Genomic DNA, 18127 nt, shown 5'->3' with positions numbered 1-18127 from the left:
AGGGAAAGCACTAAGGCTAGCCATAAGTGCCATTCAAAATGGAGGCCCTATTGTATGATGTTTTTTATTTCTAAGTTCTTTACAATAAAATTTTAATGAATAACTAGAAGTGATGGGCACGTTAGGCTCTTCTGAAATCAGACAACTGATTTCACAGTTGGGTGAGTACTGAGTCCACTGACATGGACTCTACCTCCCTGCTCCCTGGCTGTAGCCCAGACTAAGGCAAATGGAAAACATGCAAATTTGTGTATCACATTATCATACAGATGAGGAGAGAATGTCTTCTGCAAATTATGTGTTTCATTTTATGTTCCAAGAAGCTCTAACTACACAACCATCTATCACAAAGAAATTAGACTTCATAAAATATTAAAATATAACTTGAATTGTTACAAAAGTCAACCAAGATCAAAAGATCCATTTATTGTACAATCTATTTACAAAAAACAATAGGGTGCAAATGTAATAGAAAATAAAGGAAATATGCCAGGCATTATTATGTACAAAAACAGTGCAAATGTAATAGAAAACATAGGAAACATGCCAGGCACATGTATGTAAAAGGTCAGTGTGGATAAAACTTTTCAAGAGTCTACTTCTACTTGTAGCATTTGGCAATCAAAATAATTTATTACCTCAGTAAGTTTTAGAAAGTTCAATCCTATCTGACTAAAACTATGACTTTCTTAATGGAAAGAATTGTCTTTTGCTCTCTAAAAAATTTCCAAGTTGCTGAAGGCCAAAATAACCCACATACCAACTTATTACAAAGGAGCTTAAGTAGGAAGCCAGGGTTGTTTAGGAAATCTCTGAAGTATATATTCCATTTTCAGTAGCATCCACATAAAGTAGGGAATCTATACACCCAACTCTTCAGTTAACAAGCATTTTCAAACATCTTCCTCAGGCTGGGTACAGATAGGTCCCTAACAGAGGCTGTGATTCTCTGAAAGGCAATGAAGAAATCCACGAGGTGTTCCTGGATCTGTCCTTCCAAATGCAGGCGCAGTTTTCACTTCTGACCTTGAATAACTGCTTTTATATTATCAGCTCTTCTCTTAGATCGCTGACTTTTGGTTGGACAAATGTGACATCAAAACTGAAAAAAAGCAAATGTTTAAAACAGAAATTAAAAAAAAAGAAAAAGAAAAGAAAAAAGAGAGAAAGACAAAGCAAAAAGCCCGGCAAGTACAAGTATTAGATGACCCTTAGAGACTGAGTTCATTCCACAGCATACTCACAGGGAACTATGTCAGACCCTGTGCTCTGAGCTGAGGACTCAGAAGTGAGCAAAAAGTTCATGTGGGCTCATAGTTCCAGTCCAAGACTGACAGCCATGAGACAGATCTACCACAGCAGGAGTACGGAGAAGGGCAAAACCACTCACCCCTTGAGCCAGGAATCAGAAGCAGCAGACAATGGCCCGCATCCCACAATTCCTGCTATAAACATGTCCCCTATGACTTGCTTTATAGGAGCCCCAGCACCCTGCAGTTGGCACCATGCTGCGAACTCAGACCTCCGGGAGGTTTCAGTCAACAAGTGTGAGTCTCCATATCCAGCCTGAAACTAAGTGCTATGAAGTAAATACAGGTGCTGTTTCTTCTGAGGTTAGAAAGTACTAAGAAAAGATAGGCAATGGCTTGGTGGGGACAGACACCTGTCTTCAGACATGAGGATGAGTTGGATCACCAGGACCCTCAAGGTGGGAAGAGAAAACCAATTTCCTTCCTCAAGTTGAAACACACACACACACACACACACACACACACACACACACACACACACACACACAATTTCATTTTATTTTATTTTAAAGAAAGCACTAAGAAGCACAATGAACAAGAATCAAACAGCACATTACAACCCAGTGATACTTTCACTGATCCACTACCACTGGGCAATAATCTTCCTGTGTACACGGTAAATGTTCTGTGAGTAGTTTAAGGAAAAGTGGAAACAAAGATGTCTTAAGTGCTCACCATAGGTGCAGAAGGGATTTTTGTTATTGCTTACTCATTTTCCAAGTATCTCCATCTAAGATTTGGTTGACTCACAAAAGCAGAACACATGGCTACAGAGTCGCCTTTCCCTTGCAAATAGCAAAGAGCTACACAAATGTTAGAATTAAACATGTACTTCAGACACAGTCGCATACTGAAGATGCAGCTTGTAATTCCAAAGAGAACTATTTTTCACCTTCTTTGTTTTGTTTGAAGAAGGGCAGGTATTTTGTTAGTTTGTTTTAGGGTACTGGGCATTGAACCTACTGCCTCATGCATGTTAGCCAGGCACAGTACCACATAACTAGATCCCTAGACCTGAATCTCTTACATACATAAAATATCATTTTCTGAGTTAACAACTGATTAAGCTTCATATTCAGAACACACACAGTGGCAACCTTATGGGCTGCACCTAACTGACAATGTGCCTTCCTGAAAGACACGCCTCCCACACTGTCATGCTATTGGAGCAGCTGTAAGCATTTCCATTTTCCGGTGTCTCAGTGTTTCTCTGCTGCAGAGCACTCAAGGCCCTCTTAACTGCAAAAGGTTTATTCTTGTTTCTGACCTCAACTAAACAAATATGAAAATCACCCCTTAAAGTACACCTTTTTATGCATCCATAAACACTGCTTTAAAGATAACTTTGATTCTGGCCAGGAGACACAATCCTTTAATCTCAACATTCAGGATACAGAGGCAGAACTCAATACAGGAGTACTGGACCAGTCAGAGCAATAAGGTGACCCTATCTCGGGAGGAGAAGGGTCAGGGGAGGGCACACAACTATGATCCTGTTTGCTCTTTTAAAACAACATCCTGTTCAACCAAATAACCCTAACCTTTCATATATGACAGCAAGTATAACAGGGTGCGCACAAGCAGTATGGTTAGGCTGACTCTATTACACAGCTCTTCCCTAGTCCTTAAAATTTCAACTATCTCATTCCTACCACAGATAGCAACATCAACTTAGCACCTACTTGGGCAAACCATTGTAAGCGAGTGCATCTGTATCTTTCAAATCGTGTTTTATCTCATGGAAAGCTAAAAGCAAAAACAATAATGCAAAATTGGCAAGAAAAAAAAAAGGTTAACATTAAAAAAACAAAAACCCTAACTAACAGATAAACGCAGCATAGCACATCAAAGCTCTACTCCAGCACTTGAGATGCTAACGGAGGAGGATTTTCCTAAGTCCCAGGCCAGCCTGGGCTACCATGTAAGATCGCACCCCAAATAAATGAATAACAGAAAACAAACAATATATAACTTGTCCTATATAAATACTTCAAGAGAATCTGTATGCAAAGCCCATCATAAAGAACATACTTGAAAAAGTTGATGCTTTATCACAACTCACCCTTGAAGTTTCTGGACTAGAAAATGGAGAACACTCCCAAGATCTATTTTCCATGTCAAAGGAATCATCTTGAAATGCAAACTTCTGCTTAAGTGCATTGGATATTAAAGATACTGGATCCCACTGTGAACTCTGTCTTCTCTTCTGAATGGGTCTACCACCTGGTGACCTATTTTAAAAAAGAGAAATCAAATACATTAAAACTTTGATGCAATTTTAGCTCTTTGTTCACAAACACAGCAGGAATAGGAGCATAACATATTATAAACTAATTAGTCTTTAAGAGATTTCTGCCATGAATTAAGGAATCTAACGACTACTAAAGAATTCAAAATCAGAAAACCAAGAAACCACATGGGTTGGGGCCTCTCACAAGCTGTTATGATCTGAGGTCTCTCATTTTCACTGCTACAATCTTAATTTTTTAATCTTCTAATTTCCCACTGTAGAATTCACTAGGCAGACCAGACTAGCTGGCCTTGAACCCGTGATCCTGCCTGCTTCTGCCATCCAACTACAGGGACTACAGGTATGTTCCATGATATCCAGCACCACTGAACAGCATTTAAAGAGAGAGAGAGAGAACTATTTAATCATGCTACACTAGAACTTTCCATTAAAGGGTATCCAACCTCAGAGTAAGCAAAATGTTGGGTAGAAGGAACTACTGTATTCCTAATTCTTTACAACATGGAGTAAGTATAATTAACATGCCCCCCACAAAAAAAAAAAAAAAAAAAAAAAAAGTATAAGACAATGGAAAAATAGTCAATAAAAAAGAACTGAAGGTGATTGTCTCCTGAAGGGTGGCCCCAGGAGGTAAGGAATAAGATGCACATACCAACTCTCAATTTCTCTGAAAACAATGGATAGAATTTCAGTTCTTTCCCCAAATTCTGGTGACATACCTTTCAATGGGGCGAAGTTTGACTTTATTCATGTCCTTTAGAATGTCCAACATGTTTGGAACATCACCAACTCTCTGGCTTTCTGAATGATGGCTACCATTCGCCTTGTTAACACCTGAGTGTTGCTTTTCCATTGCAGGTGGGTTATCTCTGCTAGATCCAGGCTGCCTGGGAGGAAATCGTGGCTGGGAAGAAAACTGAGGCAGAGGTGGTGGTGAAGGAGGAGAAAGCACTGGACTTGGAGAGTGACCTGGCTTCTCATTCAGCCCAGCCCTTGCTGTTGACCATACTCGCTCCATGCTGGGTTCATCACTCAGGTCACAGTAGCCTAAAGCAAAGTAGTCAGTTGAGAAACCAAGACCATGCACAATTCTCTCCTGCATATATAGATATAAAACCAATGTGAGTGAAGCCACTAACAGCCTCTGTAACTAACAAGGCAGCCAAGAAAGCAAGCTAATCCCATCTGCAGAGTAACCCTATGAATGGCCATCTGAAGTGTCAGTTCAGTTCTAATCCAGTCAGGATGTCTCAGGGCACACCCTAAAGGATGCAGTTTAAGAGGAAATAAAGTGATTTCTAGAAATCCATAGGAAAAAAAAAAAATCTCAACTTCATTCTCTGGTTTTAAAAGCAAAACATTAACAACTTCTAGTTAGCAGTACTCAAATTGATGTATACACTGTAAAATGACATTTGAGAGACAGGTGTGACTCTACAGGAGATATCCTAAGATGAGTATTTAACTTTCTCATAATTCTACTCCTAATGAGCTGTGAGGAAACATCCTTGCTAAAAAACAAAGAGTATACATATGAATAATTATTTATATATGTATATAAAGTACTATATGATTTAACTATATGTTTACTGCAAATATATGCTGTCATTAGTAACTGCATGTTATTTGTATATTTTGCACATATAAATATATATGTAAAATTTTAGTAATCATACGTACATATAGCCCCTTACAACCAAATCTGTTATGAAAAGAATTCAGTGCCTGTACAGCTTAAGTCTCATAGGTTTTAGAAAGATTTTCTTTTTATTGTTAGTTATGTATAAGGGGTAAGTGCATGTGAGAGCAGGGGACCTTGGAAGATAGAAGAGGGTGTCACAACCCCTCCATCTGGGGTTGTAATGGTTATGAGTCACCCAATACAGGCACTAAGGACCAAAATCAAGCCCTCTGCAACACCAGTATGTGCTCTTAACCACTGAGCCTTCTGCCTTCTCTCCAGACCCTAAATTTGATGGTTAAAGCAAGATACATCTCCAAAGCTTTTTTAAAAAAGTCATCTGGAAAGTATTATCCACCTGAACTTTGTGAGAGTGTATCATCAAAACTTAAGGCAAGCTGAAGAGACGGTTCAGCACTTAAGAGCACTGGCTGCTCTTACCGAGGACCTGGGTTCAATCCCCAGGACCCACGTGGCAGCTCACAACTGTTTCTAACACCATCCCTGTGGATCTGATGTTTTATTCGAGTCTCTGGAGGCACCAACCATGCGTGTGGTGCACAACCTGGTAGAAGACAACCACACACATAAAAGAAAATCATTTCTTTATTTTTAAGTTTCATGTACTGATGTTTTGCCTGCATGTTTGTCTGATCTTGGAGTTACAGACAGTTGTGAGCTGTCATGTGGGTACTGGAAATTCAACCTGGGTACTCTGGAAGAATAGTCAGTGTTCTTAACTGCTGAGCCATCTCTCCAGCCCCAAGAAAATACTTTTTTTAAAAAATTGCCTAAAGACTAAGGACTAGAGAAATGGCTCAAGGTTCAGTCGCAGCACCCAATGGTGGCTCACAACCACCTCTAACCCCAGTTCTAGGAGAGCCAATGTCCTCTTCTGACATCTGTGCCTTTACCTCCCAAGTGCTAGAATTACAAGTGTACACAACCAGGCCCTGTTTTATGAGATGCTGTGGATTTAACCCAAAGCCTTGTGAACAAGAGGCAAGCTCCCTGCCAACTATCCCTAGGCCACATTTTTGGTTTTTGAGACATGGTCTCACTCTATGGCTGAGACCAGTTTAGAAAGCTCAAGGCAATCTTTCCAACCTCTTGAATTCTGGAACTATAGGCATGAGCCACCATGCCTGGCTTCCAATTCTTGGCTGAAGAATTAGAAAAGCTTACTTAGAAGTCATGACTTGCCCAGCGGTGGTGGTGGCGCATGCCTTTAGTCCCAGCACAGGGGAGGCAGAGGCAGGAGGATCTCTGTGAGTTTGAAGCCAGCATGGTCTACAGAGGGAGTTCCAGGACAGGCAGAACTGTTACACAGAGAAACCTGTCTCGAAAAACCAAAAGAAAAAAAAGCCATGACTTCTTAAACAAAAAACAAAGATCTTCAGTAGTACAACTAGCTCTTTTTGGCAGCCCTTGGTTTACTCTGAGTCACCATCAGACATAATTGCATAAGGCAATTGCCTTCTATGGTGTATATTCTGTTGTTTCGTTTAGAACGGCGCTGACTCAAGTATCAGCTCAGTATGACTCTTGTAGAAACAAAACTGCAGTGCTACCCACCAGTGTCTTTATTGTCTCTCAACTCCTGCATCGCCACAATTGCAGCAATCTGAGACCGAAGGAAAGTGAGTTCATCTTCAAGGGCAGCTATCTTTTTAACTGCAGCTTCACTTGCTGGCAGATCATCTTTCACTGGCTTGTTCTGTCTGCAAGCAGGTAACAATGGATTCCAAATTAGTTTTGAAGAATGAAAAAGATCAATTTTCCCTTCTTCCTCCTTTTTCCATTGATTTTGTCTGTGGGTGGAAGGAAAGAAGAAACAAAGAGAGGAAAATGTTCAACTGAAAAAGAAAACCTCAGGTGGAAATGGTGATGCACACCTTTAATCCCAGTGCTCAAGAGACAGAGGCAGGAAGAGCTCTGTGAGTTCAAGGCCAGCCTGGTCTCCAGAGCAGGTTCCAGGACAGTCAGGGTTACACAGAGAAAACCTGTCTCGAAAAATGAGAGAGAGAGAGAATGAGAGAGAGAGAGAGAGAGAGAGAGAGAGAGAGAGAGAGAGAGAGAGAGAGAGAGAGAGCGCTGGAAAGAAGATGGCTCAAGGGTTAAGGAGTATACACTCTTCTTGCAAAGTTAGTTAATTTTTGCTTTGCTTTTTTTCTTTTGAGACAGGTTCTCATGAAGTTCAGACTAACCTGGCTCCCAGAATCCCAATCAGGTTGTTTAACCACAGCACCTACATTCACAGACACACACTCCCTTCCCCACCACAAAAATACAACAAATAAATTTTTTAAGGAAGAGAAAACAGGAGCTAGAGATGTACCTCAGTACAGAGTGCTTGCCTAGCACGTGCAAGGCTCTGGATTTAATCTCTAGCATACAAATATAAACAAGAAGCTAAATAAAATCAGAGTATCTATCTTTGCCCTGAGAAGATCCCAAGACTCACAGAGAAAAAGTGCCTCACATTATTCTTTTATATTCATATATAGAACACATGGCCAATAAGCAGCAAAGAAATAAGGAAATAAATCCTTCCTCAAATTGTAAAACAAAAATAGTTACCCTATAATTGTTTTACTGACTAACTTTAAGTAGAGTAAACTTAGTCAGAAATTCTGCATAAGGTTCAGAAGGGCCTTGCATTCAGGACTATATTAGGGTCAGTTCGTATCTTCCAATTTTTTTAAACTAATAAACCAGTTTGACACATAATAAAATTAGCCAGAATCTTTGAATAATTGGCATTCAGGATGCTAAAAACTTCTATCTGAATACTCTAACATGTAAGTCTTAGGAGGATGAATACATCCAAAATTTGAAATACTTCCCACTTCAATATTTATGAAGTAATTTGTTTCATGAACACTGCAGATACCAAAAGCCAGATGCTCAAACTCCTTATATAAAAAGGCACCTATGCATATCCTTTGCTTATTTTAAGTTATCTCTAAAATACTTAAGATACTCAATACAAGAACTTTGTATCACTTCATTTTTGTAAACACAGCATAGCATTAGAAATACAACAAATTCAAGTTTTTGCTTTTAAGAAACTACTGGAATTTTCTCTCTAAATATTTTCCATCTATCATATTTGATTTCATTGTGTAGAACACATATGAGAACCCATGCATACAGAGCCCATACGGAAATCATGATAGAAGGCTAAATGCTAAGTCTAATATTTATTTTTAAACACTTTATTTATAATACAGAAAACAATATTAATGTGACCCTGATACCCACGTGATAGCCCACTGGCCCCTAGGCCGGTTGTGAGGTTGAAATATGAACAAGGCATCCAGGGGCTCTGCTGACAGCTCAGTCTCATCCCACTATCCCACCTGTCTTGGAGGCCTCACCCGGCACTTACACAGCCAGCCTGGATCAGCAATCCCAGTCCACACAGTAACAGGAAACAAACAAACATCCACTCAACGTAAGTCGACTACAAAAGTCCCATCAATTCCACAACCTAACTCGAGGTACCCCAGGTCCCGCTGTAAAAATATAAACATGAAAAAAACCAAGACACTATGGCCCCCCTAGTATCACAATCCTATAGTAATATTCATCATCAAAAAGAATTCAGAAAAATCTCAAAATACAGAATTTTTTAAAAAGTAACTATAAGGAGTGCAGAGAGTTTAAACAGGAAACAAACACCTAGGCGAACATAAAGAAGACAAGAATAAATTCCTGAATAAGTTTAAGAAAACACAAACAAATGAAACAATTTAAACATGAAAATTTAATTCAACAGAGATTGAAATGTTAAAGAAAATACAAATGCAAATTAAGGTGGAGATGAAAATTTCAACCATCCATTTAAAACCCTTACCAACAATACGGGTGTGGTAGAAAACAGCTTCAGAATCTGAAGAAAGGATACAGGAAATGGACCACGAAATCAAATAAAACAGTAAATTAAAGAAAGGAATATGGGCTGGAGAGATGGCTCAGAGGTTAAGAACACTAGCTGCTCTTGCAGAGGTCCAGAGTTCAATTCCAAACTGCTCTTCCAGAGGTCCTGAGTTCAATTCCCAGCAACCACATAAGGGCTCACAGCCATCTACAATGAGATCTGGGCAGGCAGACATACAGACAAAATGTTGTGTACATAATAAATCTTTAAGAGGAAAAAAAAAAGTACCAAAGATAGGAATACACAGCAACTTTAGGAGAAACTGAAGAATTCCAGGCCAAGGCATGGATCATTCAATAAAATCATATCAGAAAATGTCCTATAACTAAATGTCCTATAACTAAATAAGGAGATGCCCATTCAGAGTCGGGAGGCACACAGAACAACCACTGAACCAAAAGAAATTCCCCATGCCATATTATAGTTAAAACATTGAACATACAGAAAAAAAGAAAGAAGTTACAATTCATATAAAGGCCAACCCATTAAAATACCAGCTGACTTCTCAATGGAAATTTTAAAAAACCCAAAGATCTTGGAGCAATGTACTTCAGGTCCTAAAAGACTGCACTCCATCCATGTACATGCAGATACCATTAATTAGACTGGACTTAGATTTTACACCCACACACACATACATGACAACATGAGATTGGGAAGAAAGTAGAGAGGATATAGGAAGAGTTGGAGTGGAAGGGTGAGGGGTAATTTGATAAAAATAAAATGCACTTGTGTATGAAAGGGAAAAGTAACTTTCAAAAATTTAAATGCAAAGAGCCTTTTTTTAAAATACATGTATATACACTAAAAACTGAGGTGCCATTCCTGATATTAGGAAAATATCAGGACATAGCATGTCACAAAAACAGGATAAAACTGTTCAGTAAGTAGGAACAAACTTCAGTAAGTGCAAGAATTCAAGTTTTATGCTACATCCATGTCCCAAGACAAGCATATAAAATTACCGAAATCTGAGATAACCAGCTTCTTCATCATTTGCCACACACAAAACATCAGCAAAAGATGGAACTGAAGGTTCATAATCATCAAATTCCTCAGAGTTCAAGCGTGGGATCAACTAAAACAAAAATGAAAAACTCAGAGCTTCATCAGGAATCAGGGAAAACACATGCCTCGTGCTTCATCATATTAAATAAGTTAACGGGGAAAACACTGGAGATGTTACTCTACTACCTCAGCATATAGTAACATTTTCTCCCCATGGCTAATCTCATCAATCACACAGCAAAAATATAAGTAAAGTAAGGTAAAAACAAGCTCCCAGGTATTCAAAACATGTGTGAGATGATTTATTTCTAGCAGTAAAGGCTTGCACGCACATTTCTTCTATCCTATATACCTGAGAGTAGCTAGGACTACTTTATACACAGGGCTTAAACAATGCGTGGTGACTAACTTACCTCAAAATTAGGTCTTCGACAGGGTTCTAAAGGAAGCATTCTCCCAATAATACGAACAATACTCCGAGCTGACCCATAGTCTTTATTTTGCCAAGTCAGCAAATCCTATAAATAAAGCTTTGTTTAAAATATATTCCAGTTAAATATGTTTATATATATCTAAGAAAAACAGAGATGTAATAGATGTACTAATAGTTACATAAAAATTAGCATACTCTTAAAAAATGTCTTCCTTGAAAAGTTAAACTTTATTAACATTTATCTTGTTTAAAAACACTAAAGTGTGGAGCTAGGAAAATCGTTTAGTTCCAAATTTGATTATCAGGCAGCCACGTGAAAAGGCTACACATGGTGACTCACTCCTGCAACCCCAGAGTTAGAGAGGCAGAGATGGGTGCATCCCTGAGGTCTCCTGGCTAGTAAGCCTAGGTGAACTGGAGAATCTCAGACCTTATCACTGGTTTATCAACTAGTCTCAAAATAAAGCGGGGGTGGGGGGAGTGAGATGGCTCAGAAGTTAAAAGCACTGGGCGCTTTTCCCAAGGACCTAGGTTTGATTCCCAGAACCTACATGGTGGTACACAATCGTCTGTACCTCAGTTCTAGGGGATCTGGTGCCCCACTCTGGCACGTAAGTGGTATAGAGACACATCCAGGCAAAATGTACATCAAATTTAAAAAAAAAAAAAAAAAAAAAAAAAAAAAAGTAGTCAAATTCTAAGGAATGACCTGTGGCATCCACCTGCATATATGCAAACACATTCTCACTCAGACTAGATGTATATCTGTGGTGTATGTGCAGGGATGTGTCTACCTCCAGCCCAACACTTGGGAGACAGAGATAGGATGAGCTCAAGTTGGAGGCCAGCCTGGGCTACAATAGAGACCCTAGCTCAGATATCTAATTGAATACCTTGGAGAATGTGATGGTTATTCTCGGTTGTCAAGTTGACTACATCAGGAACTAACTAAATCCAACAGTGGAGGGCACACCTGTGAGGAATTTTCTTTCCTTTCCTTTCTTCCTTTCCTTCCTTCCTTCTCCTTCTTCTTAATTTGAAGTAGGAATATAAATTGCTATTCCAGATCTTAATGTGGGAAAACACATGTCTTTAATCTGGGCCATACCTTCTGCTGGAAGCCTATATAAGGACTTGGAAGAAGGAAGCTTCCTCTCTGCCTGCTTGCCCATGCCTAGCTAGCAAGTCCATTCCTTCACTGGCATTAGAGCCTACTTCTTCAGGATTCCACAGTCTACAGAGGACCAGCAGAGACATCTAGCCCTGTGGATTGATCAACATCTAGCTTCTTAGACTTTCCATTCAGAGCCAACCACTGTTGGATTAGCTAATAGAGCTCCTTTCAACAGAGATTTCATTCTGTAAGTTGTTTCTCTAGAGAACCCTGGCTAAAACTTTATGCAAAAAAAAAAAAAAAAAAAAAAAAAAAAAAAAAAAGTTATCTCTCTTCACCTGCAAAAGAATTCCATCTTTCGAAGTAAAAACTGGCTACCATGTGTGGGTTTATATATAACCTCAAGTTATTCAGCAGGTTTAGAAAGTAGCACTGTTTGAGTCCTAAAGTATACGGCTAACCTGAGCAACTCAGGGAGTTGGAAAAGAAAAGAAGAAAAGGATAAGAAAAATGTCTGGCAATCTCAAAAACAAACAACAACAACAAAAAAAATCATGGACAGCCAGGCAATATAGAAAATACTTGTTATTACCCTTAAGGGAGAAATTAAAAGAATAATACACCAGATCCCAGACAATTTAGCAATTATTTATACATGGGTTACATATGCTGGAAACTGACTCTTTACAAAGCATTTAAACTGAATGTGCTGCTGTAACATGAATGCTCTGTCCTTATAGCACGCTCATGTTAGCACCCTCATGAGAACATTTTTATAGGTAGTACAGTCAGAAATCCCATAGGTTCACAGCTTTAGAACTCAGGAGAGAAAGCCTGGATGCCAGAATCACTGGCACAAAGGATGTGGCCCAGGTGAAAGAGTTAGGTAGGAGGATTTTTGTAGCTGTCATTTCAGACAGTACTCTCACTAAATTGCCCAAACTTGCCTTGATTTGCCTTGAATTCAATCTTTACCCCAGTAGCCTTCAACTTGAGATCTGGCCTCACTTTCAGGAAGAGCTGGGATTACAGACTTGTGCTCCCAGGGCTGGTTGCAATCTCCCTTATGTTAATCTGATCAAACCTAAACACCTGAATCTAACATGAAGCCTGTCAACTAGCCTCATAATCTTTCCTCAGCTCTGCCAGGCGTCTCCACAGAATACTCCAAGGAATCCACATCTATTGCTCAATCATCCTGTAAAGTCCCCTGCTACTAGGTCCTACTTTGTCTCCAATTTAATCTCCCATTTAATTTATTAATTAGCAATTTAATTACCAATAAAATATACATTCTTTTGGGTCAAGCAAATTCCTCCATCCCCAAAACAAGCCACTATCCATATGTTTAGGAGGCCTGGACCCAACTTTAACCTCAAGACTGGTTCAGTTTTCACCTGTCCTTGATCACACAAGTCATGGTCCCCTACAAGTTGGACTACCTCTGTTCTGATATACTTCTAAACTCTACTTAATTCTCAGTTAGTCTGAGTATCACACAATGGAACACATCGGTTACAGGAGCCTTTGTTTCACTTGCAGTATTCTTGTCCTCCATTAAAAACTGTGAAATCTTGTCGGGCGCTAGTGATGCATGCTTTTAGTACCAGCACACAGGAGGCAAAGGCAGGTGGATCTCTGTGAGTTCAAGGACAGTATGATCTACAGAGCGAATTCCAGGTCAGGCTCTAAAGCAATACAGAGAAAACCTGCCTCAAAAAATAAATAAATAAATAAAATAAAAATAAAAAATAAAATAAAATAAAGAAAGAAAGAAAGGAAAAAAAAAATGTGAACTCTTTGAGGGCAGGCCCAGATGGCTTTTAATTTATTTGCATCCTTCAGGGTAGTAACTGTCACCATGGATATACAAGAATCACCTCAGATGCTCTCCAGAAGAAATATAATACAAGTATATAAATTAACATATAATAAATATTTTTAAATTACTGATGGCAATAATTTTACCTTTTTCATGAGGTTTTCAAAATTTGTTATTTTATACCTATACAGAACTTAATTCAAATATGCATGTGGCTGGGTATCATAGAATATAATATGTCTGTAATCCCAATACGGGGGTTGCTGGGGCAAGACGAAAATTCAGAGCCATCATGGCTTGTTATTTTAGCATATGCCAAAACCCTGTGTCAAAATGTAAAAGGGAAAGGCAAGGCAGGAACACGTGGCCAGTGGCTACCATATCAAATAGCACAACCTAGAAGAAACAAATCCTAGACCCATTGATATCAGAATTCTGGGAGACCTAAATACATCTATTGAAAGTATTCTACACTCAGTGGTAGAAAAAAAAAAAAAAAAAAAAAGGAAAAAAGGCAGGGGGAGATGGCTCAGTGAGTAAAGACACCTGCCACCAACCAAACCTGCTAACGTGAGTATGGTAGAAGGAGAGAAACCATTCCTGACAATTGTCCTCTGACCTGCACACATGTACCACAGTACATGCACACACATATACATATACACACAAATAATTATAATAGTATTTAGAGACCTTTAAAAATAAATAGGTGGAAAAATAAAAATAATAAAATAAGTAGGTGGTGGAAAGGTGCTCAGTACTTAAAAGCACTTGATGCTCTTGCAGAGAGCCTGAGTTAGGTTCCCAGTATCCACATGGCAGCTCACAGTTGCCCTTAATGCCACTTCTAAGTAACCTAACACTCTTTCCTGGCCTCCTCGGGTACCAATCACATACATGTGGTGCACATACATGCATGTAGGCATTCATGCATAAACACAAACTAAAAGTACATATTAGACCATGCATATGTACAGGCCTGCTAAGAACCAGAGGTCACAGTGAAAATACATAATTATCCAACTTTTGGTTAGAGTGTCTTCATGACTGGCTCTGTGACTTCTATCCCCAGAAATTCTGGTTCTCCAAACTCGTTCATTCCTTTACTGGCCATTGTCGTTATATTAAGGCTCTTACCATCTCTACTCCTGGTTCAAAGCTCTCATTTTGACTGTATTCATTTTCCTGCCAAGCATGGGTTTTCTGGTTAATTACTTCGGTGATATTGCCCCTTCCATTCAAAAAATGCTATATACTCTTGTTGCAATGAATAACCCCCAATTACTCTCACAGGGGAAAAACTCACAAAATATTTTTTTAACCACAAGTTTATATTGACATCACAAGTAAACTGTTTGCAACTGATTCATGACATGTATGTTGATCCTAAGCCAAATAAACCTTCCTCCAATCTCTGTTATCCGCTACACCGATTTCAGTACATGCAAGTGACCTTGCCTCTAATCAAAAAGCGAAACACCTCAGGGAGGGGGCATAGGCTGATTGGTAGAACACTTACCTAACATCTTGGAATTCTATTCATGAAAACAAGCAAAAAAAGCCATAGACTTCTATGTGACATATTTCATTTCTCATCATCCAAATTCTCTCTCTACCACCTCTCACTTTTGTTCTACAGAGCCCTCTCTTCCTTCCTAGAGTTCTTGATTTAGATTCCCTCTCCCGCCAGGCTCTCCAGGGCACTGGCCTGTCACCTCTATTTGTATTCCAAGTTTTTAACCAGAACTTGAAAATAGACTGCAGTTAATTAATTGTGCCAGTCAGTGCTCTGTCAACTTGACACACACTGAGGTCATCTGGGAAGAGGAACCTCAATTAAGAAAATGCTTCCACAAGACTGGACTGTAGGCAAAACTTTGGGACATTGTCTTGATGGATGATCAATGTGGGAAGGTTCAGCCCACCGTAGGCAGTACCACCCCTAAGCAGGTGAGAAGGCAGTTGATAAGCAAGCCTTGGAGAGCAAGCCAGTGAGCAGCATCCCTCCACTGCCTCTGCTCCAGTCCCTGACTTGACTGCCCTTGGTGGATGGAAGCTTGTAAGCCAAATAAACACTTTCATCCCCTAAGTTGGCTTTGTTTTATCACAGCAATAAAAAGCAAATATATTAATTCTAATACTGAAAAGTAAAAGAAATTCAATACTGCTGCACCTTCACGAGTGATAGCCTCTCTCAATCGCTTTCCCAAAGTTTTCAAATGAAGGTCACTGATGCCACTCTTCCTCACATCCTTAAGACTACTCCAATCAACCCCATGACCACCTAAGGAAATTCTTTCTGGGGGCATGTTTGCTGTTTTTCTGTTTGGGTTTTTAATATTTTGAGGGGAGGGGACTTCATACATAAGCCCTGACTGCATTTACATCTCTCCCATTCTTCCCTATTCCCCTCCCAACTCCTGTCCTTTCCCTGCCCCAAATTCATGATCTCCCCTTTAATTAGTATTGATTCATGTATATACAAATGTGAGTGTGTATATGTATATGTACACATGTATATACATAACTACAAGAGTTCCTTTAGCTTTGCCTGTATATGTACATGTGCTCAGGTCTGACCACTTGGAATTGTGTATAGCCTATTGTACAGCCTATGTGGGAGTTCATTCCTCAATTGAGTCTTCTTCTAGAAGCAGCCACTGACCACCTGTAACTGTTCCTATAGGTGTGGGACCATGTAAAATTAGCCATGTCTGAATTACCATGTCAGGTGATGTTGAGCTTTGTTTTTTTGTGGTTTTTTTTTTTTTTTTTTTTTGTGGTCAGGGGCCTGTCATATACCCTAGGCTATTCTTGAACTCCCAAATCCATGGAGAGCAGATGAAGTCCTGAGTGAATGTGTAATGCTGACATAAGCATGGTTATGCCAAGGCCTGGAATGCCTCAGACCCATGAGAATAGCAAGATGGTCCCCTAGCCTGAATTTGTTTGGTTACAGTATCTGCAGAAAATATCAACCACAGCTTCTTCCTCCTCCCAGATAACTGCAGTCTGAGACTGTTCCCCTAAAGAGATGCTACCCCAAGATTACCTAACATGGCTCCTTGCTAAACTGTGTAAAAAAACTCATCCTTGTTCAGCTGTATATAAAAAATGTGCCGAATTACCGGGATGCTGGTACATCTCCATCAGAGGGGCACCCTACTCCTCAATCACTAATTAAGAAAATGCTCTATATACTTGCCTACAGCCTGATCTTACGGATGCAATTTCTTGATCAGGGTTTCTTTCTCTCACATGACCATAGCTTCTGTCAAATTGACATTTAAAAAAAAAACAAAACAAAACAAAAACAAGCCAGCACAACTTCTCAGGCCCAACTGGCTCAAGCTCGACTGCTCAACTGGCTTTCTGATACAGCTCAGAACTCATTAGTCAAAGAATGGTGTCTTCATAGGAAGCTGAACCCTGCTGTATATCTATCGCCAGTAGAGGATCTCTTAGAGACAGGGCCACAGGCCAATCTGATCTAGACAGTCCTTGAGGGCTCTAATGTCAAGTTGACAATAAAACTAACCAGGTCAGAAAACACGTTCAAAATGACACATCAAACCCAACCTGATAGTGTACATTTGTAACCCCAGCCCTCGAGAGCCTGAGCTACAGAGTCCATGGCTCAAACAACAATAATGAGACTCAAGAACAAAGTCACCAAAATCCGGACATTTAGCCTGGACTACAGTTAGTTTTCACCAAGGCAACAGCCTGCCTCTGCAGGTGAAGCAGTGCGGTTAGACCATCACCTGCTGCCAGGAGCCTTTCCACCATGTGCACCCTTACAAGTGCCCGCCAGTCTCTCTCGCCTCTTCTTTCTCTGGTTTCTTCTGTCTCTGTCTGCCTGTCTCTCTCACATCTCCACTACGACATGGCCTTTCACTCTCTCTTCCCCTTCCTCCTCACCAAATAAACCTCTTGCACTAACTGTTGTGTGTGGCCTGTTTGCTTACTAGCAAGGTACCACTTTGCCTATTTTTAAAATTTGTCATTACATACACGATATCTTGTCTCAAAACGACGAGACCCAAAATTAAAATTAGCAAAATTCATTAAAAATATTTACCTGGTCTACAGGAACACCAAAATATGCCAGCATGTTTCTTAATGTATTCAGTATGAGAGACATTGGTGAAGCAAGTTCAAGGAAGCATTGCTCGATGGTACCTTAGAAGAGAAGTTATTATTACTCACAAGTAACTGCCACGCAAATCGCCTAAAGAACCTTTCATGACATATGACACCATCAAGTGATTGCTCCTGGAGAGCTTTTATTTTGAAGACAGAAAATGCAAGCGCGGGGGGGGGGGGGGTAGTGTGATGTCGGAGAACACTAACAATGAAATTTTACTGTTACATTATAACCTTACCGAGTGTTTGGGAAGGTACCCTGGCAAGTCAATGTGCGACAGCCAAGCTCCCACGGTCCCGGGAGCTCTGCAGCCCCTGGAAGCTTTCAGAACCTCCCGCGGCTCTCCTCACACCCACCCCTCCCAGCGGCCACTGGCCGCTGACCGGAAGCCACGGGGCCGGAGCCCGCGCCACTCACC

The 18127-nt window shown here is 40.0% G+C and overlaps 1 protein-coding gene across 1 annotated transcript; it reads right to left on the bottom strand.

Moving 5' to 3' along the window:
• Nucleotides 1–372: 372 nt before the first annotated feature.
• On the bottom strand, nucleotides 373–17780 carry Mtfr2 (mitochondrial fission regulator 2). Its single transcript, XM_051175367.1, has 7 exons — nucleotides 17644–17780; nucleotides 10607–10711; nucleotides 10151–10263; nucleotides 6818–6963; nucleotides 4281–4608; nucleotides 3373–3541; nucleotides 373–1102 (listed from the first exon to the last, which is right to left on the bottom strand). The coding sequence occupies exons 1-7, from the start codon at nucleotides 17704–17706 to the stop codon at nucleotides 1097–1099; spliced, it is 930 nt and encodes a 309-aa protein (XP_051031324.1). The 5' UTR covers nucleotides 17707–17780; the 3' UTR covers nucleotides 373–1096.
• Nucleotides 17781–18127: the final 347 nt, after the last annotated feature.

This window comes from Phodopus roborovskii, unplaced genomic scaffold, assembly GCF_943737965.1.
Source record: "Phodopus roborovskii unplaced genomic scaffold, PHOROB, whole genome shotgun sequence".
Lineage (NCBI taxonomy): Eukaryota > Metazoa > Chordata > Mammalia > Rodentia > Cricetidae > Phodopus > Phodopus roborovskii.
This window is presented reverse-complemented; position numbering and strand designations above follow the sequence as displayed.